This window comes from Amblyraja radiata, chromosome 28 (genome assembly GCF_010909765.2).
Source record: "Amblyraja radiata isolate CabotCenter1 chromosome 28, sAmbRad1.1.pri, whole genome shotgun sequence".
In the NCBI taxonomy this organism is placed as follows: Eukaryota; Metazoa; Chordata; class Chondrichthyes; order Rajiformes; family Rajidae; genus Amblyraja; species Amblyraja radiata.
In genome coordinates, this window is record NC_045983.1 from 26,290,879 (window position 1) to 26,313,753 (window position 22,875).

The 22,875-nt window shown below is 42.8% G+C and overlaps 1 protein-coding gene across 1 annotated transcript in view; it reads right to left on the reverse strand.

Annotated features, from left to right (window-relative positions):
- galnt17 (polypeptide N-acetylgalactosaminyltransferase 17) overlaps window positions 1-22,875 on the reverse strand; it is a 318,360-nt gene that overhangs the window by 177,688 nt on the left and 117,797 nt on the right. The window contains exon 5 of the mRNA XM_033046150.1: window positions 3,102-3,299. Coding sequence (XP_032902041.1) covers window positions 3,102-3,299 — 198 coding nt within the window. The remainder of the gene's footprint in view (window positions 1-3,101; window positions 3,300-22,875) is intronic.

Here is a 22,875-nt window from a genome sequence, read left to right on the forward strand (position 1 = left end):
TGTAGAAACTGCCACCGTATTAACACATACACTTGCAAGGAGACACCTGGCAACCTTCAACAAAACATTGGAAAAACAAGATCAAAGATAAATAAGCCTGGCTACTTTTCAAGGCTATGAGACGTGAGGCTCAGAAAATATGTTAATAAAGCTGAAATCTCGGGAGGTTAATTAAGTTTACCTGTCATAGACTATCATAACTAATATCCATCAACAAAAAGACTTGTGTTCCTCCAATTCTCTAGCGTTGAAAACCCATGTGCTCGTCAGACTGAACGGCTCTGACCTTCCAATCCATCAGGCTGGTCGATAATTCTTATATTCTGTCTGGTCCATTCCTTCAGTTCATTTGTTCCCTTTATATCAGAGCCCCCGCAGTTCATTCGTAGCACCCTTTCAAACACTGGTAACGTCTGTCTATCCAAGCACTTTTATGAACTCGGATATTGATGTATTGGCCTTGTGGCTAAAGGGATCAGGGGGTATGGAGAGAAGGCAGGTACAGGATACCGAGTTGGATGATCAGCCATGATCATATTGAATGGCGGTGCAGGCTCGAAGGGCCGAATGGCCTACTCCTGCACCTATTTTCTATGTTTCTATGTATCTGCATACATTTGATCATCTTTTTGAACAATAACAGAGCTATCCATGTTATTCAGCTCCTGAAGAGTTTGGAATCGCTTTGTTTGGAGAGTTGCTCCTTAAGATTTTATCCTATTCTTTGGGATCTTGGAAGGAAACGGAGTTTTTTTTTAAAATCTCTCTCCCAGCCCTTCCTCCTGCTCCTTGTGCTCCCTCCCCACCCTCCCCCCGTACCCACCCCCAGCTCCTTGAACTCTGGACGATGGTGTTCTGGGGAGGCAAAATACAAGCGGGATTCTCTCCCAAAATCCTGCAAAGGAATAACAGTGAACAGTAGCACTTGGAGTCATAAGGACCTGCGGATGCTGGAATCTTGAGCAAAACACAAAGTGCTGGGATGACTCCGCGGGTTAGGCAGCATCTGTGGAGGGAATGAACAGGCGACGTTTCTGGTTGGGACTTTTCCTCAGACTGATTCAGATCGGAGCCCTTGGCAACTGGTCCCATAACACTGTGCAACAGCACAAGACAGTCACCAGGACATCTACTGTTGATTCAAGCAAAGTCAATGGATTAATCTCAATGAAAGTGGGCATAGCTGGCAAATTTCATACAGCCTTTCTCCCAAGGTGGTTTTGATCCCAATGGCCCTTCAGTCTGTAGCGTAGAAGATAGTCTCCTTCAGCCAGCTGAGCTTGTTAAAACAACTACTTTCTGTGCAGGAAAGTTCAGTACACTGTACTCCCCTCTTCCTCATTGTTCATCCTAAATGAGGTCTTTGGGGATTCCAGCATTTACGCAGAGATGACCTTGGCCTAAGACTGTACTGGACAAGTAAACGCCCAGTAAAATACTCCACTGGGCACCATGAAGTTTCATCTAAGACCATTAGGGAATGAGTTTCCTGCTGACATTGTGTGCAAATGCAGTGCCAATCTCAGGGGCAATGCCTGGCGCTAACTTGCCTGTTCAATACCACACTACTGTTGGACTGAGTCTCCTACTGGTTGAAGCGGCAGAATGATTATGGGATGATCGGTCATGTGTCCCTGATGCATGACTGATCTCACAGGTTGTGATGTTGGACACCTGACATTGGGAATGAGCAGGCCTCCCTCCCTCAAGAAAAGAATAAATCACTTGTAAGACACTGAGATGTCTAGTACATTAGAGAACAATTTATCATTGTCTTCTATGCCAGACTGCTCAAAGGTTCAGATAAGGACATCCACTTTAAGCAGAAATCAGGCAAGCCTTCTTTCCCCACTTCAAGCCTTCTTTTTAGTTTAATGTGTACAGTCTGAAGAAGGGTCTCGACCCGAAACGTCACCCATTCCTTCTCGCCAGAGATGCTGCCTGTCCCGCTGAGCTACTCCAGCTTTTTGTGTCTATCTTCTTTTTAGTTTAGTTTAGTTTAGATTAGGGATGCAGCATGGAAACAGGCCGTTCGGCCCATCGAGTCCGCACAGACCAGCGATCCCTGCACATTAACACTATCCTACACACACTAGGGACAATGTCCACATACACCAAGCCAATTAAGCTACAAACCTGTACGTCTTTGGAATGTGGGAGGAAACTGAAGATCTCAGAGAAAACCCACGCAGGTCACGGGGAGAACATCATACAAACTCCGTACAGACAGCACCCGTAGTTGGGATCGAACCCGGGTCTCCGGTGCTGCAAGCGCTATAAGGCAGTAACTCTACCGCTGCGCCACCATGCCGGATTTTTTGGATGAGAGCACGGGCTGTTTTGCGCTCTAAGGCTCGGCGGACCACAGTGCCGGACAGGGAGCCGCTGGATACATCGGTCGTGAGGAGCACGTGGGAGGGTGAACCGGGGCAATGCCTCCAGTGCCTTCGAGGTCGGCTGCAGGTGGTGCCCCCAGGGCACTAAGATGGCCGAGCGAGGAGAGGGGCATCGGTTCGTGTGTCGCGCCGGGCGAAGGTGACATAGGAAGGCCCTACAGGAGCCCGGTGCTTACCTGGATCGGCAGCTCCTCCAGTAGAACGCGCGCGTGGGCAGACCGGACATCTGGACTTTGAAAACGGTGCCAAAACATGGCGACGCCCACATGTAATAATATGCAAACAGAATTTCTCTATGCAGCTGCACATGTGACAAATATGGCACCTCTGAACCATTGAACCATTGTTGTTAATTCCGAACCAACAACAAATGATATTGCACAATGAAGGGGGTCATAGCTCCATGCCTAGAGGTCTCCTTGCAGAGGTCTAATTTAAATAAGTTCGAGAAAGTAAAAACTGTCCTCAGTGATTGATCTAAACCTTTATTTTAATTGCATGCTGCAAACAATACATGCATGCATCGTGCCACTTAATGCCTTGGCCCTGATTCCTGATCCCACACATGAATCATTGGGTGGGCTTCATTAAAAATCTGTCTCTCAAGCACAGCCAGGGATTCACTGTTAATAATCCACATCTTACATTGTTTTATCATTAGTCTGAAAGGATAGTAACAAAAATACTACTAAAAGGACAACTGACCTGATCGGCAATGTAGGGTCTGCTTGTTCCCACCATTCCTTCAGAGGACTAATGTACATGCACCAGAGCTCCCAGCTGTAACCATGGGCACTATTCTCATAACGTTGCACCTCAAATGTCTCGTGCTTGATGTTGTCAATGGAAGGAAGAATTATTCGCTTTCTGTCTTCTTTGATTCTGGCCAGGATTGGTTCAACCCTAAGACAAAGAACACAGAACGTGATCAAAACCGTTGGATTTTACAGAATGACTGCAAGCCGGGAGGGACTCGTGTGATACCAGTGTGGTACCGCCATAATCCACTGGGATGCCGTGTGGAAATATAGTTATTTCAGTCAGAGCAAATACATAGAATCACACAAAAAGATAAGATGCAGCCCCTTACTGAGGCTTAGTAAATCAACCTTTTCATGCACATTCTTTACAGTCAAGAAGGTTATTCTCTCTCAAGAACCTATCCAATTCTCTTTTGAAGAGTTTGAATGACTTTCTATCCTCCACCATGTGCGGAATTCTATTTTTCAGTCTGAAGACGGGTCTCGACCCTAAACGTCACCCATTCCTTCTCTCCAGAGATGCTGCCTGTCCCGCTGAGTTACTCCAGCTTTTTGTGTCTATCTTCACATTCTATTCTTCACCAACCATTCTATTCTCCATCCTTCCATGAATAATCTGACTATACTTCATATTAAGGTGAACAAAATTGGATTGTTATTACTTAGGTTTTCTGATTTACATAACAAGAGGGGAAGAAAACCACTGCTTATGTTATTTTTGCTTCAACTTCAACGTGTGATATTCAGTATCAGACATTTCTCCCAGAGACGCGGGAGAAAGTGTCTTTCTCCCTTCAGCTCCCTTCCTTTCAGCTGTCTTTCCACTGAGTGGATTAGCACGCAACAAAAGCTTTTCACTGCGACAATAAACTTAACTCTTAAACTCATAACCTTGAGGACCACCTTGAGGAGGGGAGGGGGGGAACAACAAAGGGGGGCAGGGGTACTTTGTAGCTGTGTAAGCGCCCTTTATGGGCGACTATTTGCATACCTTGGGTATGCAAGCAAAGAATTTCACTATGACTTGTTACATGTGACAATCAAGTATTCATACATTCATTCATTCATTCATTCATTCATTCATTCATTCATTCATTCATTCATTCATTCATTCAATCATTCATTCATTCATTCATTCATTCATTCATTCATTCATTCATTCATTCAGTCATTCATTCATTCATTCATTCATTCATTCATTCATTCATTCATTCATTCATTCATTCATTCATTCATTCATTCATTCATTCATTCAAAGTCAGACCAAAGAGGCCACTAGGAGTGCTGCAGCCAGATGAGCTTTCAGACCAACTTCAGCTGGCCTTTGCTCAGGTTCCTCTGGCAAGCTTGTGGAATTGCACTGCAGGAAGATGGCAACCCCATACCAGAGCCAACAGACAAGACAGGGACGAACGGGAACACTTTGTTGGGGGAAAGAAGAATCCTCAACCGGTCTCAAATGGAGCAGAATTTTTCTGAGGGCATGGAGGGGCAAGCTTCAAAATTAAAACAAAAACTCTGCCTTCCCTGTGAAATATATTATCAGTGCCTACACGAGAGATTACTCTCCCGACTGCAGGTTAATTGGCCATTGTAACCTGTCTCTGGTGTCTCGGTGAATAGGGGAATGTGATGGAGAGGGGGCTGATGGAAATTTGGGGAATAGAATGGGATTAGTGTAGGATTACTGTAAATGGTTGCATTTTAAGTATCGTAGAGTTTTCTTTCAGTATTTTTAATGGCAGCAGGATCTCATTTAGCTGTCAAAGTCTTTCTATGTGTGTAGCTAACTATTACTCTGGGCGAGGAATTGTGCTATGCTATCCTGGGCCACACCAGTGAGTTGGGAGCCAGAGTCATATTGGAAGCCAATATTCTGGATCATGGCTGGAGAAAACTACATGGTCCAAGTGTAAACAGCTTGGAATCCTGGTGTTATGGAGAATCCACTACTATGTCAACACTAACCTAGATTTTGTGAATGAGTAAGACTTTAGTTCAATAGGCTAACAGGGCTTTATTTAAAATATGTTTTGTCACGCCAATATGTTTTGCCCTGTTGTATCCTGATGGTGAGAAATATCGATGGTGGGCACACAAGCAGCGTTTGTGTTTCCCAGCTGTATGACTCAACGCAACCTATAATGTGTAAACTGACACACAAGGGACTGCAGCTGCTGGAACCTGGAGCAATAAGCAGAGCGCTGGAGGGACTCAACAGTCCAGGCAGCATCTGTGGAGGCAGAGGGATGGTCCATGTTTTGAATCTAGACTCTGCATCAGGACATTGATATCATACATCCATCATAGGTCTTGAATTTGTAATCTCCATTGAGCCTTGTTCACCTCCATGACCCTTGCACAGGCTTGAAACTATCATCAAGTTGTCTTAACATAGAAACATAGAAAATAGGTGCAGGAGTAGGCCATTCAGAGCCAGCACCGCCATTCAATATGAACATGGCTGATCATCCAAAATCAGTACCGCTTTCCTGCTTTCTTCCATATCCCTTGATTCTGTTAGGCCTAAGAGCTCTATCTAACTCCTTCCTGAAAACATCCAGCGAATTGGCCTCCACTGCCTTCTGCGGCAGAGAATTCACAACTCTCTGGGCGAAAAAGCGTTTCCTCATCTCAGTCCTAGATGGCCTACCCCTTGCGTCTTGTGTCAGTGGGATGTTTGAGGTGCTTTTTGGATTTAATCTAATTTTTAGATGAGGAAGAGACTGCTGGCAGGAGACTAATGAACAGTTCCGCCAGGTACCAGAGCTTTGGCCAGGGTGATCCTGTCATTATCTGCATATGTTCCAATGCCCAGTATTGTCTGCATGTCTAAACTGGAGTATTGTGAACATTGCAGGCTTCCAGCTGGGTAAAGTACCCATTAGCCTGCAACAGGTTAATCTTAACTGATGTGCAGCAATCTAATTGAAATCAAAGGGGGCAGAGTTAGCCGCTGGAGGAGTGCCAAGTGAACCTTTCTTAATTGACTTCATTAGTTAGTTTAAATATATTTAATTGCCTTTAAGTGTGTCTTAGTGTTATTTTGAGTATTTTAATAGGTACATAATTTCATTAGCTGTCAAAGACTTTATTTGATGCAGCAAGTATTACTCTGGGAGAAATCTTGCACCACACTATCCCTGGGCCACACCAATGAGTTGGAAGCCAGACTCTCAGTAGAAGACAACTCTGGAGACAACTACATGGTCCAAGTGCAGGTAGCTGGCAATCTTGGGGCAGTGGAGGACCCACCACCGTATCCGCACTGACCAAGGGTATTCTGCATGAGTAAGACTTCAGTTCAGTATTCAAATAAGGATTTATCTAAAATTTGGATGGACTCAAAATGGTGAAGTAACTCAGCATTTCGATCAGTCTGGTCAGTCCAAGGAGAGTCCTGACTGAAAACATCACCTATCCATGTACTCCAGGGATGCTGCCTGACCTGTTGAGTTACTCTGGCGTTTTGTGTCTTTCCGCGGTAAACCAGTATCTGCAATCCCTTGTTTCTACTTCTTTATTTAAAATATGTTTTGTTACACTTGTATATGTCTGGCCCAGTTGTTTATCTGTGGTGAGAAGCCTCAAAAGACTAATGCTCGGCAGCACATGGTACATCTTATGTAGCAGGGATCCTGAGGGTGGCTTCAAATCAACCGCTGAAGTAGATTAAAGTGTCAAGAACAGGCCATTCCAACCGTGGAATTCCTCTCACGTTATCTTTTTCATTTCAGGTTTTGCAGCATTTTATTCTACTTCTATTTTTCTGTCATGTGTTCACCTAATTTCCCTTATTATATCATCATTTTTATTTGCCTTCGTTTTTTCATTTATTGCCTGTGGGTGTAAGCGTTCCACCCTCGAGGGTAAGAGATCTCTTTAATTTTGATTTATTGCTATCTGTTTTCAACTCAAGGCACCTTGTCATGAATTTTCTCCAGCAGAAGTATTCTCTGTAGACTTCCACCTCCAACCCAATCATAATTTTGAACATTATCTTTCACGTTTGAAGGTCACCCCTAAGTTCTCCCTCACCTAAGGAAAAATACTCATTCAATTTTCCCAACACTTGAAATTGCTCATTCCTAATTACCATCCAGTAAACCTTCCATTGCATTTTCTTGCTCCTGCACATCCATGTCTTTTCTATAGCATCGCCCACAAATATGGACAATATGCTTCATTGCAGCCTAACTGTTACATGCAATACATGGAACAGATCTTTTGGGCCACAATGTCTGTGCTGAGCATAACAGCAAGACCTGCACATTATCCATGTCCGTGCATTTCTGCACCTATCCAAAAGTCTCTTACATACCACTATTGTATCTGCCTCCACCTCCACCCTAGGCAGCACGTTCCAGGCACCCACCACACTCTATGTAAAAAAAAATAAAAAAATTGCCCCGCACATGTCCTTCAAGCTTTGCCCTTCTCACCTTAAAGATATGTCCTCTAGTAGTTAATATCTCCATCCTGGGAAAAAGGGTCTGATTGTCTTATTGCCTATGCCTGTCATCATTTTATATACTTGATTAGTAATTTTATATTCTGGCACTTCAACTGTTCAGGCTCGCTCAAACAGTATTTCACTTTACACAGGTAACAACAAGAGTAACACAGACAGTTTCATTACATCTCTATTGCCGTGAGTGCAGTGATCTCGGTGTTTGCGAGGACATCGCTCCATGAGGCCATCAAGTTCAAGTTCACATTTATTGTCACGTGCACCAATTAAGGTACAGTGAAATCTGAGTTACCATGCAGCCATGCAATCAAGAAGATGACACTACACAATAGAATTTAGTCTGGTGCGAGTGTGGACGGCTTTCTGACTGTTCGGGCGGACAGGGACTGCAGAGACAGTGACAGCGGTCGGTGCAACTCTGGTCACATCACGGTGAAGGAGCGTGTGTGTGGCCCGGACATTGAACCGATGGCTGTGAGTCTCCACTTATAATGTGTGCCCTGGGGATTCTCACACACCGCTGTGGTGGCTGTTTAAATTTATGTTTAATCTTTATGTAGTTATGTATCTTGTTGCTTTTTTTTTGTATGACTGTGGCAAATCAAATTGCACTGTACCTCAGTACACGTGACAATAAAGAACCATTGAACCAAACTTCTAGAAATAAATTCCAGAGATTAGTTACCTATTTTGCTGACCAGTAATATTGCTTTTCATAATCATTTGTGTCCCGTGACTCCTGTGCACACCTGCCCTATTTGTTTCTTATATTCCAAAGTGCAGCATGGCTGTCTTCCTTTTTCTTATTGAAGTGGATCAGTATACATTTATCACCATTAAACTTCCTTTACTACTGAAGTGCCCAGTCTGCAAATTTTCTAATATTTCGAGGATATCTCCTGAAGTCAATTGTCGGAAAAAGAATCCCAGATCTCCAAATTCAATCCGCACAGGTAACTTCCCTGACCAGCTGATTGGGTTAATTGTGGAGACACTTTACTTCATAACACCTTATCAAGGTTGTGCTAAACATTCAAAAAGTGCAAAGTTGCAGTCTTGAAGATTCTGAACATTGCCACGCAAGCAAAATCTTTCTAAAAAAAAAAATTATTCTGGAAGCTTAATTTGAATGATATTGTAAAATGTTTCCGCTGTTTGCATTTCCTAATTGCACTAAATGGACCATGAAATATCTCAGCAAAACAGCCAGACTATTCCTCTTACCTATTAAAAAAAATATGTCGACACTATTAATATAATATATAATAAAAAGGAACTGCAGATGCTGGTTTATACCAAGATAGACACGCAATGCTGGAGTTACTAAGCGGGAGGGGAGCATTTTTGAAGATAATAGAAAGGTGACGTTTCTGGTCGGGATCTTTTATCCAACTATGAAGATTCTGAAGAAGGGTCCCGATTCTGAAACATCATCTATTCACTTTTTCCAGAGATGCTGCCTGACCCTCTGATTATTCCAGTATTTTGTATATACACTATTAATACTGAAACAAATATCTGTTTCGTAATGCTTAAGGTTTTGCTCAAAAGAATAGACAAGAATCTAGAGCATTGCAAATGAATTTAGTTTTTATTTAGATCAGTAGGATGTGGGCTGTGGAACACCAAGGACATTCTCTCTGAGACTTGTTTGTTTGCAGTATATGAATGATGTGAACTGACGGTCAAGAACAATGGCCGTCCATGGAACCAAATTGACTACTTGTGTGGCATTGCAGAGGGCACAGGAGAGTGGGCAGATGAATGGCAGATTAAATTCAATGAGTGAAACAGCACAGAGGTACATTTTGCGATAGACAGTGTACACAAGGGCACCAAGAGTTATTAGCAGCGAAGAATGAAGAGATAAGGATAGTCTGCTTGCATTAAAGCAGGGAGAATTTCTTTTAATATCCAGTCAAAAAATATGGGCGTGATTGGGAAGACAAACATCTACTGGGCTCTCTTAACTGACCTTGAGAATATGGTGGTGATGATGATGGTCTAATTTCTTGAACTTCTGCAGTCTATGGGATGAAGGTACAATCATATTTTTGTTTGGTGAATGTTTCCAAGATGTTGATTCAGCATTGTACAGTTGAAAAAGACAAATGCTCTGGTTTTATATATGCGGTATTAAATATAAAGGTCTATACACAGGACATTAAACTTAAAGACAAAGAAGTAATGTTTAATTTATGTGAGACACTGTTTTAGTCATTGTGTAGGGAGGAACGGCAAATGCTGGTTTGAACCGAAGATAGACACAAAAAGCTGGAGTAGCTCAGCTGGTCAGGTAGCATCTCTGGAGAAAAGGAATAGGTGACGTTTTGGGTCAAGACCCTTCTTCAGACTGGAGAAAGGTCTCGATCCAAAGCGTTACCCATTCCTTTTCTCCAGAGATGCTGCCTGTCCCGCTGAGTTACTCCAGCTTTTTGTGTCTGTCCACTGTTTCAGTCATTGCTGGAGGAATATGTGCCAAACTGGCATTGTTTCGAAGGATTCGTAGAAAGGCCAAGACAAGCATTTGAATGCACTGGAGGGCCTCCAGGAAGTAGAACTGAAAAATACTTCCAGGAAGACATTAAGCAAAAATCCATATGTGAATTGATTACTGGGCTTAAAGTTCACTTCTCCAACATAGTGAATACAATGATGATCTAAGGCTGTAGATGGGAGTGCAATGTCTCTGCTTCTTGATGGTGGAGAATCAGATGCCCAGGGTATCAGGCAATATGTTGGCAATATATCTGCCATTGTCCACAGGACATGGTTGTAATGTAAGGTGCCACATGATGCAACATATGTGTGTGTGTCAGTGCACTGACTGAATGCTTGACTGATTATCAGAGTATTGTCCATCTGTTGTTTTAATAAATGTTCTTAATGGAACACAAACCAAAATGTTTCCCTTTATATTAAACTTATTTTTTTCCAGTCTTGTAGAGACCAGATCATTCCTTCCAAAACATTCTCCTGCATAGAGTGGAAGAAGCATACAATCTTCATCCTTGGTGAGTTTGAAACAAGAAAGTGACTGCCATGTTAACAAGGTACCATTTGCATAGCTTCCCCAAGTAACGCAACTAAGGCCATTCAGTGAAAGCTACCATTGTTCCATTCTATAGATATTTATACTACCATATTACAAATAATTAACTGGCTATGCAGATAATGTGGAAAAAAAAAAAGTTTTAAAAAAGATATGGAAGACAAATTCTGATCAAGGGCTGGTAGCTTGGCCCAAGTACAATTGTTCCATAACCCCTGCCTTAAACTCAAATCAACCGCTACAAAATGCAGGTAAGCGCCTACAGGAACCTCACAAGACTAATAGAATTGGATACCAGTGCACTCAAGCTCACTGTTTGCAAATCATATATTTTACACCAAGATCATCACTATTACAAGAAACATGCGGCTTTTAACCATAAGGCAGAAGCTAAGGAACAATTGCAACTGAGCCAGGCTACAAGCACTTTGAACATAACAATTTTCGCATATTCTTAAAAAACAAACATATTTAGTTCCTTTTTAATATCATCAGCATAACCATTTAATTATTTGTAATGTGGTCACTACAAGGTGCTGTATCCAACCAGTAGATAGCAAGGTATGATATACAAATAAATGCAAGAAACAACCGGTTATATTTTGTGTCTATCTTCTGTTTTATTGTTTGATTGTTCACCGTTTAGTTTAGTTTAGAGATATAGCGCGGAATCAGGCCTTTCGACCCACCATGTCCGCGCCGATCAGCGATCACCCCGCACATTAACACTATCCTACACACGCTACGGAAATTTACACATACACCAAGCCAATTAACCTACAAACCTGTATGTCTTTGGAGTTTGGGAGGATACTGAATGATCTCGGTGAACTCCCACACAGTCACGGGGATTACGTGCAAACTCTGTACAGACAGCATCCGTAGTTGGGATCGAACCCGGGTCACCGGCGCTGCAAGAGCTGTAAGGCAACAACTCTACCGCTGCGCACCCGTGCCATCATTGGCTAGGACACAACAGAGAAAAAACCTCAAACTGAATAACGGTCTCAGCCCCGTACATCACCCATTCCTTCTATCCAGAGATGCTGTCTGTTCTGCTGAGTTACTCCAGCATTTTGTGCCAAACGTCAAAGGTGAGCAGGTACTAAGTAAACATAATAAGAGTGCTGGAATAACACAACAGATCAGGTAGCATCTCTGCAGAACATGGATAGGTGACGTTTCGGGTCGGGACCCTTCTACAGACTTCTTCTTAGGTAAACATAAGTTTCTGTAACAGAGATCACGACAGCGTTCACCAATACGTTCCTTACAAAGATGCAAGATAATAATAGACTAATGTCTCCCCTGCTTAACAGACATTCAGGAACAATTAAAGTGCTCAGGGAATGGTAGTACAGTTGTTATCTTACCAATCAAACTTATCCTACCTGCCCACATTTGGTCTATATTCCTCCAAACTTGTCCTATCCATGTACCTGTCTGAATGTTTCTTAAAAGTTGCCTCAACTACCTTTTCAGCAGGTCGTTCCACACACCCACCGCCCTTTGCATGAAAACATTACCCCGAAGGTTCCTATTAAATCTCCCCCCCCCTCACATAAACCTATGTCCTCAGTTTCCCAATTCCCCTACTCTGGGTAAGAGACTCTGTGCGTCTGACCCATCTCTTCCTGTCATGATTTTATACGCCTCTATAAGATCACCCCTCATCCTCCTGCGCTCCAAGGAATAGAGTCCTAGCCTGCTCAACCCGTCGAGTCCTGGCAGTATCCTCCTAAATCTTCTCTGCACCCTTCCCAGCTTCATCCTTCAATAAATGGAAAAAACACTGATGCTTGGTTTCAATGTTACGAGGCTTGACTCCATACTTCTGCTGGGACAAGCAAGCCCTCTGCTCAGTGTACCTGAGTGCAGCCTTGCTGCGATGGCAGATGCATGATCTTAATGTAAGGTTGCTCAATAAGAATTAGAACTAGTCAGAAGCATGAAGTCGAACGAACGAGAGCAAAATCTAAGTCGAACTCTACCAATGGGCCTGCTGTTTAATTCGTTGCCTGAAGCAGAAAAGCTACAAGGGCCTCAGGTTTGCTTTGGAGTGAACTGATTGTCATTTCAGTGGATGTTTTCATCCCCTGTTAGTCCCCATCTACAGCAGCGGAATCAAAATATCTCTGCTATCATAACCCAATAAAACAATCCTTCTGCCAAAATCTTTCGACCTAATTAAACTGGGAATTGTATTTTTGCCCTGGAGCGAGAGTATTCTAAATGTCACCGATTTTTCACAAACCTTCTCTTACAATTAAGAAGAAGAGGCCAAACAAACTCAGCAGTTTCCAAATAATAACAATGCTTAGACACAAAATGCTGGAGTAAATCAGTGGGACAGGCAGCATCTCCGGAGATGCTGTATGTGTCACCTGTATCCTTCGGTACACATGACAGTGATAACCTAAACAAAATGATACTGTCCATTATATTATAATAACGTAACTGCGTTTATTTGATACAACATAAATGTGAAGAATTGTTCCTGAATTGGGCAGTGATGGAGTTACACTGCGGTATGGATTTAGACAAAGTGATGAGCTATGGTGGGTCAGTCCTTTGGAAATGGAACATGCAGGGAAAATGAACAGCGGATGAAGATAGCACTTGGCACAAACTACATGATTGATTTGACAGTGGGACAATTAATAAAAGATAACCCATTGAGGATGAATGCAATCGGGATGAAATGTCATAGGCTAATAATGTGAGATCACAGTTGGGTACAATTTATGAGTGTAAATTCTCAACAGGGCAAAAAGACAACACGGCCTCAGCCAATGTCAATTGGCACGACAGGCCAATTTATCTTCCAGGAAGTTGAGGACAAAAATGTTATGAATTTTATTGGAGTTCAGTTTAGCATGGAACCAGGCCCTTTGGCCCACCGAGTCCCTGGCAACCATCGATCACCCATTCGCACTACGACAACGTTATACCACTTTCGTATCCACTACCTACACATTAGGGGCAATTTTTCAGCGGACGATCAATCAACAAACCCGCACGTCTGTGGTGTTTCAGAGGAAACTGGAGCACCCGGAGGAAACCCACATGGTCATATGGGGGAATGTCCAAACACCGCACAGACAGTACCCAAGGTCAGGATCGAACCTGGGTCTCTGGCGCAGTGAGACACTTTAGTTTCAAAATATACTTGGGACAATTGTCTGGTTTAGCTACGGGCAAGGACAGGATGTTATTGTTCGTCACTCATTCTCGGGTTAGACCGTGAAATCTAGTCTGTAACAGTGGAATGTGTACAGAGATGTCTGATTAGATCAATGTGGGCTTGGACGTTCCTTCCACACAGCTGACAGAGGTGCAGGGAAACTGTGGCATTGGTGGTATTTGATTTTCCAGATTCTATTTTTCTTTGCTTCCACCAATCCATCTTCCACAAATGAATGAGCGGTTATATGGGTGCTCACCATCAATGTATTAGCTTTTATTAAAGGGCCTGTCCCACTTGGGAGTCATTTGCGCGTCACAAAGTGATGCGCGCATGGTGCGCATTACGCGCACACGGTGCGTGGTGACGTGGGCAGTGATGTGCGGTCACGCGCGGCGGCCCAGGATTTTGGGATGTACAAAATCTTTGCACGCCATCTGCATGATGCGCAGATGACGCCCGTGGGACAGGCCCTTAAATGTCCTATTGTTGAGTCGACCATGATGTTTGGCCAAGTGTTAACTTCATCCGCTGTTCAGTTTCCCTGTATGTTCCATTTGCAAAGGAGCAAACCACCATGGTACACCATTTTGTCTAAATTCTATCGAACCCCAGTATGTAAGTATGACAAATGAGACAACTCAATGCTTGTTGCTTCCAGTGCTGTGTGTCTTCCCAATGTTTAGCTTTTAATTTAGTTTTTAGTTTAGAAATACAGTGTGGCCCACTGAGTCCATGCTGACCAGAGATCTCTGTACATACACGAGCACTGTCCTGCACACTAGGGGCAATTTACAATGTTACTGAAGCCAATTAACCTACAAACCTGTTCGTCTTCGGAGTGTGGGAGGAAACCAGAGCACCCGGAGAAATCCCACTCTGTCACAGGGAGAACGTGCAAACTCCGTGCAGATATCACCCATAGTCAGGATCGAACCCGGGTCTCTGGCACTGTAAGGCAGCAACTCTACCGCTGCTCCACCGTGCCGTATCTGCCAGTGCTGTGTGACAATGTTAAAACTCTTCAGGTATGTTCTGTACGAGTCTTTGGACCACTTTCTCTATCCGCCACGTGATTGCTTTCCCTCGGCCAGCTCCCCATAAAATAGCTGCTTTAGTATTCTGCATAAGGTGCGGGCAGGATAAAGATGAACAAAGGAATATGAGAGAGCTGTTTAAGCACCAGCCTCCACTGGCCATCAAAACCTTGTGAACCATGCTTTGCAATGACTGTTAAGAGATTATAAGAAGCTATTAATGAAAATTAATGTTTACATCTCCCAATGTAGGTGAATTTACTGTTCTGCATTTTGAGATACATTCTCCTGAAATGGCTGAATTGCACTTATATCTGAAACACTGTCGTTTTTAAATGTCAATTAACAAGATATAGAGGATTCTAAATGGATGACATGAAACTGAATGAGATTGAGAGTGCTGATCAGGATGCAAAGAGGCTTCAAGGAGATTAGGAGAATATGAGGGAGCGGGCAACAATATCTTCTTCTTGCGTATGGCGTGCACAGCCTAAAGTTATAGGACAACTTGTTCCATTTGAAGGTACACAAAAAAGCTAGAGAAACTCAGCGGGTGCAGCAGCATCTATGGAGCAAAGGAAATAGGCAATGTTTCGGGCCGAAACCCTTCTTCAGATTGTTCCATTTTATCTTATTTGATTGTGCATGCCAGGTTGATTGCATTCGTCGAAACAGGGCGGACCATGTCAAGGTTACAATCTCCCACCCCGGCAACAATATGGCAGATGGGAGTTAAATGTGGAAAAACTTAGTTGCCCACTTCAGTAGAATAAGGGGTTACCTATGAACTTTAGATTTTAGACTTTAGAGATACAGAGTTTGCGCCAACACTTACGCTCAAAATGTGAATTTCAAATATTTCGGAAACGGCATATCTTAATAATAATAATAATGGATGGGATTTATATAGCGCCTTTCTAATACTCAAGGCGCTTTACATCGCATTATTCATTCACTCCTCAGTCACACTCGGTGGTGGTAAGCTACTTCTGTAGCCACAGCTGCCCTGGGGCAGACTGACGGAAGCGTGGCTGCCAATCTGCGCCTACGGCCCCTCCGACCACCACCAATCACTCACACACATTCACACACATTCACACACAGGCAAAGGTGGGTAAAGTGTCTTGCCCAAGGACACAAAGACAGTATGCACTCCAAGCGGGATTCGAACCGGCTACCTTCCGGTTGCCAGCCGAACACTTAGCCCATTGTGCCATCTGTCGTCCCGAGGGAATGCGACTCCTTCTAGCAGGTAAAGTAGACCAATTCTTATTGATTTGGTCTCCTTTTATCGACTTCTTACAAGCATATGGTGCAACACAACCATAGAAATAAAATGTTTCAGAATCAGGCGACGGGTGGCCAGGAACATTAAATAGGTATATCGCTTTCAATCTCCTTTTTTTTCTTTTCTCTATTTCGTCTCTTTCTCTTTCTCTTTCTACTTCTTCTTCTTTCTTCTTTCTTCTTTCTTCTTTCAGGCTATCATTCCATTTCACACACCACTCTATGTCAATCTCTCCTTTTCTATTCTTTTCTTCCTTATTCCTGTTTTATTATTAAATTAAAAATGAGAAGTTGTATATAAAATGTAGTATGTCAACAAGTATTAGGTACTGTGGTACCACATTATTGTTCTTCTAACAAAAAGTCCACGCTGACCACCCCGTACTCTAGACCTATCCTCCACACTAGGATCAATTTACAATTTACAGAAGCAAATTAACCCCCAAAACTGTACGTCTTTGGAGTGTGGTGGGAGGAAACAGAAGTACCTGGAGAAAACCCACGTGGTCACAGGGAGAACGTACAATCTCCATACAGACAGCATCCACAGTCAGGATCAAACCCGGGTCTCTGGTGCTGTAACGCTACCACTGGGCCATCGTGCCGTACAAATAAAGGTGAAGAGGAGGAGGATTTTTTTTATCCCGGAGGATAAAAACTAATATATTCAAGGCATTCAACACGAAGATATTTGGAACAAGTCAAACGTTATGAGAAAAGGGCGAGAATGTGGAGTTAAAGCCAAGGCCAAATCAGCCATGAAATAATACTTGCAAATGCTGGAAATACTTATCAGATCGTGCAGCATCTGTGGAAAGAGAAACGGTTAACATTTCAGGGTAAAGGGTTCTCCAGTCTTTTTTACTTTTATTTCAGATTGCAAGCATCTGTATAAACCCAGGGATATGAATATGGATTTCTCTAACTTCGAGTAACTCCTGCATATCCTCTCTCTCCACCCAAGTCACACCAGCTTTTCATTCTCACCTGGCAAATATCTAACAATGGCCTGTTTCCTTCATCATTCTTACTTTTTTTGCATATCCTTCATTCATTTGTTCTATATCTCTCTCTACATCATCGTCTATATCTCTCGTTTCCCTTTCCCAAGACAATCAGCCTGAAGAAGGGTCTCAACCCAAAACGTCACCCTTTCCTTCCCTCCAGAGATGTTGCCTGTCCTGCTGAGTTACTCCAGCATTTTGTGTCTATCTTCTGCATTTTTGTTTTGCTGATCGGCCAAGATCTTATTGGATGGTAACGCAGGCTCAAGTGGCCATTTGGTCTAATCCTGAGAGTGCTAGGAATATTTATTGAGCTGGAAGATCCAAGCAGAGCTGGCAGTTCATTTTATAGTAACCCACAGTGTCAAAATTGCCCGATCAACTCATGATACTGGCTCAGTAATACTTAGGTTGGGATAGATTGTTGCAGTAAATGCATAATGAACTCTGTGATTTGCATTTAGCTATTTTTGGAACAGTAAATGTACCCTGTTATACATTTGTTTTTTTTTTATCGTTACTCAGGTGCCTCCCTGTTAGCTGTTTCAATTAATGGGATAACATTCTATTCAACTGTGGGGTGACTTTGATTTCTGATCGCATGACAGCACCATTGAGACCGAGCGACTGCAAATAACAGATGATTTTTAGCAGCTGCATTTCATTTGCGGGATTGAATTCAGCACAAAGTCTACGCCTGCAGGGATACATGTGACGTTTTGTCCAGATGGCTTTGTTTTGAAGACAAAGCAATTCTATACTTGAAATATTAACCACGTTACCATTTTTAATATGAAACATTTCCGATTAAAGCAAAGCAAGTTACCTGCACTTTGTGCCATGTTATAACAGACGGTAAACAGAGCTTCAGAGTGAATTCTGCTGTGAATTGGTGGTTCGGGTTCTTCCTGAATTAACAGCTGGCTGAAAGCAGTAATGTCCATAAACTGCATAGTGATGAATTTCAAAACTGGATGGATCATCAGAGGGAATATAAAATCTCTGTTATTTACTTGCTGATACTAAAATCTGCCTGTCTATTGGAATTAGTTTTGTGAATTTACATCTACATTTTTTTTTTTTTGCCTTCATGAATTTTGCATGACAAGTGAGGGGCAAGTTTTTATTTTTACAAAGAGTGAATCTTCTGAATTTGTAGTCGGCAGGGCAGTTGCTGGAATGCCGTGCCAGGGCTGGTGGTGGAGGCAGGTACAATAGGGTCATGAAAGAGACTTTTAGATGGGCTCATGGATATGGAGGGAATGGAGGGATATGGATCAAGCGCAGGCTGAGGAGATCTGTTTAACATGGCATCATGTTCGGCGCGGGCATTGTGGACTGAAATGCCTCTGTACTGTACTGTACTGTACTTGTGCACCTGTACAAGTAAACCTGTGCTGTACTTTTCTCTGTTTTATGAGAATGTTTGTATTTACTTCTCCTTCAATGTGTAAGTCTGCTAGAACACTGTTGGATGGGTCCCGTGGAAGAGCCTCAGCTGCATTTCCGGAGATGAAATAATTTTTGAAGCAGTCTAACACATGGAAAACCTAAAGAAATGGAGAGAGCAAGAAAGGGCGTTGAGGTTATATTTCATAAAACTTGGATTCAGATTTTCCTGTTTAATTCTGAATCTTTTGTTTTCTGGTTTGTGGCCACAGGTTTTATTGCCAATCTATTCCAAGTCGATTGTGGAACAACTGTGATATTTAATATGCCAGAGTCTCTCAAAAATACCAAAGAAGAAGTTAAACACCAGGAATGTAGACCGTTAAAGAATCTTGCCAAACCATCAACATATGAAACCCATTATGGCCTGCACCAAACAGCAAAACCAATGGACACAGAACTCAGTAATGCGACTCTAAGTGCCTCAGGGTCTCGAAGACTGTTTACGTCCAATATGTATGGGAATAAGTAGAGGTTTCCAAGTTTAGTTCAGTTTAGTTTCGAGATACAGTGCGGAAACAGGCCTTCAGATCACCGAGTCCACGAGGATCAGCGTTCCCCGCACACTAACGCTATCCTACACACACTAAGGCCAAGTCATTTAACCTACAAACCTGAACGTCTCTGGAGTGTGGGAGAAACCTGGAGCTCCCGGAGAAAATCCACATAGGTCACAGGGAGAACTTACAAACTCCGTACAGACAGCACCCACAGTCAGGATCGAACCTGGGTCTCTGCTGTTGTAAAGCAGCAACTGTACTGCTACACCATCAAATTCGGTACAAACCAAATTTTGCTCTGCTCGTTTGGTGCCCACATGATGAGTTTGCTTCAATGGACTACTCTTCCGTTAAGCTGGATTCTTTAAGTTAAGGTAGACCTGTGATTTTCAGTAGTTCAGTTTTCCTATTTGAGCCTCAAAATTAATCTGTCATGTTGTGCTCATTTCTCAGGATTGAAATAGATGTTTAAGTTTACAATACGATGGAATATAAACTTGAACTTTTTACAAATCAGAATCCAGCGATGTCCAATGCTGATAAAAATAGGTGTTCAGGGTCAATGCAGATTCGTTCAACCCTTAATTTAATTTATATCTCTGAGTAATAGTGTAGATAGGTAGATAGGTTTATTAATTGCACATGTACTGTTAGCTTTAGTTTAATTTAGTTTATTTATGATTGTCAGATGTACCAATACTATACTGTGAAAGTTTTTTTTGCATTTTGTCCAGTCAAGAAGAGACAATACACAAATACAATTAAGCTGCCCACACTACATAGATAAAGGATAAAAGGTAGACAAAAATGCTGCAGAAACTCAGCGGGTGAGGCGGCATCTATGGAACGAAGGAATAGGTGACATTTCGGGGCAATACCCTTCTTCTGACTGATGTGGTGGGGGGGGGAGGTGGGGGGGTGGGAAGAAGAAAGGAAGAGGTGGAGACAGTAGGCTATGAGAGAGCTGGGAAGGGGAGGGGAAGGAGGGAGAAAGCAAGGACTACCTGAAATTAATAAAAGGTACATGATTCAGATATAACATTGAAGTCCGATAAAATCCAATTAAAGATAATTCAAAGTTCTCCAATGAGGTAAATAGAACTATCCCATCAAATCAGATAATATTATACATAGATACACTAAATCCAAACTCAAGTACAACAGGTAGAGCAAAGGGGAAGATACAGAGTGCGGAATATAGTTCTCAGCACTGTAGTGCCCCAGTTCCATAGACAAAGTCCAATGTCTGCAATGGGGTATCATCAGAAAAATTAGAAATGTTGCTAGATTTACAGGTAGAAAGGAGATTTAAAAGAGTAGAGAATTGTATCAGATGATGTAGACCCTCCTTCGGGAAAACCCATGCAAAAAGTCGCCACACAGCAGCACCATCTTCTACATACTGTAATCAGATCTGTTGAGGATATTGGTTCAGGCCACAATAATACTGTGGACAGACAGAATGGGATGAACATACAAACAGTGAATGTCACTGGACCAGCAGACAGAGTTCTTGACTACTGATCCAAAGATGTGAGTTCGAATCACACCACTGCAAAAATGTAACCTCAAATTCAACATGGTGAGCAGTGGTAGAGTTGCTGCCTAACGCCCCTGTCCCACTTAGGAAACCTGAACGGAAACCTCTGGAGACTTTGCACCCCGCCCAAGGTTTCCGTGCGGTTCCCGGATTTTTGCAGGTGGTTGCTGGAGGTTGCAGGTAGTGGAAGCAGGTAGGGAGACTGACAAAAACCTCCGGGAACCGCACGGAAACCTTGGGTGGGGCACAAAGTCTCCAGAGGTTTCCGTTCAGGTTTCCTAAGTGGGACAGGGGCATTACAGTGCCTGAGACACGGATTTGATCCTGACTAAGGGTGCTTGTCTGTATGGAGTTTGAACGTTCTCCCTGTGACTTGCGTGGGTTTTCCGCGGGATCTATGATCTCCTCCCACACTCCAAAGACGTTCAGGTTTGTAGGTTTGTTGGTTTGGTATAATTGTAAATTGTGTCTAGTGTGCGTAGGATAGCGTTAGTGTGTGGGGATCGCTGGTCATGGAAAACATAGAAAAACAGGCTCTTCGAGCCAGCCCCGCCATTCAATATGATCATGGCTGACCATTTTAGATTATCTAAAATCAGTAACCTGTTCGTGCTTTTCCCCCCATATCCCTTGATTCCTTTAGCCTTAAGAGCTAAATCTACCCCTCGCTCACGGACTCGGTGGCCCACAGGGCCTGTTTCCGTGCTGTATCTCTAAACTAAACTAAATTAAATCAATCTTGAAGTAAAGTGATTCTCAGTTACAGTGACCATGACAACTATTGTTAACTAATGCCAGTCTTACCTGGTCACTAGCTCTCACCTAGTCTGACTTCACATCCACAAATGAAGTTGACTGACGTTTGCTGGGAATTGGACCTTAATTCACAAGCCTCCGGGAGGGGATTATATTGCTTGGCCTCGATCCTGAAAATGTTCTTAAAATCCCATTGCTGCATAAGAAATATAAGATTGGAAGCGGGGGGGGGGGGGGGGGGGGGGGGGGGGGGGGGGTCATATGGCCTCTGCAGCATTGCGCCACCATTCATCGAGATGATGACTGATCATAGCATGACATTTGTCCTTATTTGCCTTGGGCCATGGCAAAACCTTGTAACAGTCACAAAGTGTTGGAGTAACTCAGGCAGCAACTCGAGAGGAAATCAGCCTGACCTGCTGAATTACTCCACTACTTTGTGTCTTTTTTTTTTTTCATAAACCAGCATCTCCAGTTCCCTGTGCCTCCAGCTAAAGCTTTTACTCCGCTTCCAAAATTTGATGCCACTCGAGTCATTGGGACTGACGATAGAAGCAAAGTGCACCTTCGAAGAAAAAGGAGAGGTGACGTTTCGGGTCGGGACCCTTCTTCAGACCCAATTCAGAGGAGGAGCAAAACGTAACAACGCCAGTATCTAAATGTGCCTATTTAATGCAAAGACTGAAGGGAGAAATAATGAAAAACACAATTGAGGGTGTTGATAAATATGATAAGAACATGCATGCATTTGCAGTTACAGATGGTATCAGCTCATGCATGCAATAGGCCTTTGGGAAAAATAAGCCAATATGACAAACATTATTAGCTTTCACTGAAACAGGTTCTAAATTAATAAACATTGTAAACAAACATCACTTAGTTTGAACTATTGATGTGGCTGAAGCAGATATTCAAATCAGCTCTGGGCTATTCTTTATAACACAGGACCTGACAGCCTGACCTTTATCTTTAGTACTGACATTTTTAAACCACTGAAGCAAAAACAATCTGGCTTGAATGTAGCAGGATGATCAAGGAGATAAATGCAAATATAATGGGTATTTGCCTCATGTAAACACTCACCTTCTTCGGCTAATTTCTAAATGGGAAAGATGTACAAGGAAAAAATGTACTGGGATCGATACTGGGAAACAAATATGCAAAGCAATTTGGGGAAAATCTTCTTTGCAACACTCATATGATGTGCAGAAGCAAAGATGGGTTCCATGAAAATAAACAGCACCCGTAGTCAAGATCGAACCCAGGTCTCTGGCGTTGTAAGGTAGCAACTCCACCGCTGTGCCACTGTGTTGCTCCTAAACATATATGTATGATTTGAATGGTCAAGCCATTGCATAGTTTGATTTAACAGTCAGAACTTAGCAGTAGTTGGATTTCTTTCATCTCCTGGCCCAGATATTTATTAACAGAGTGGAGG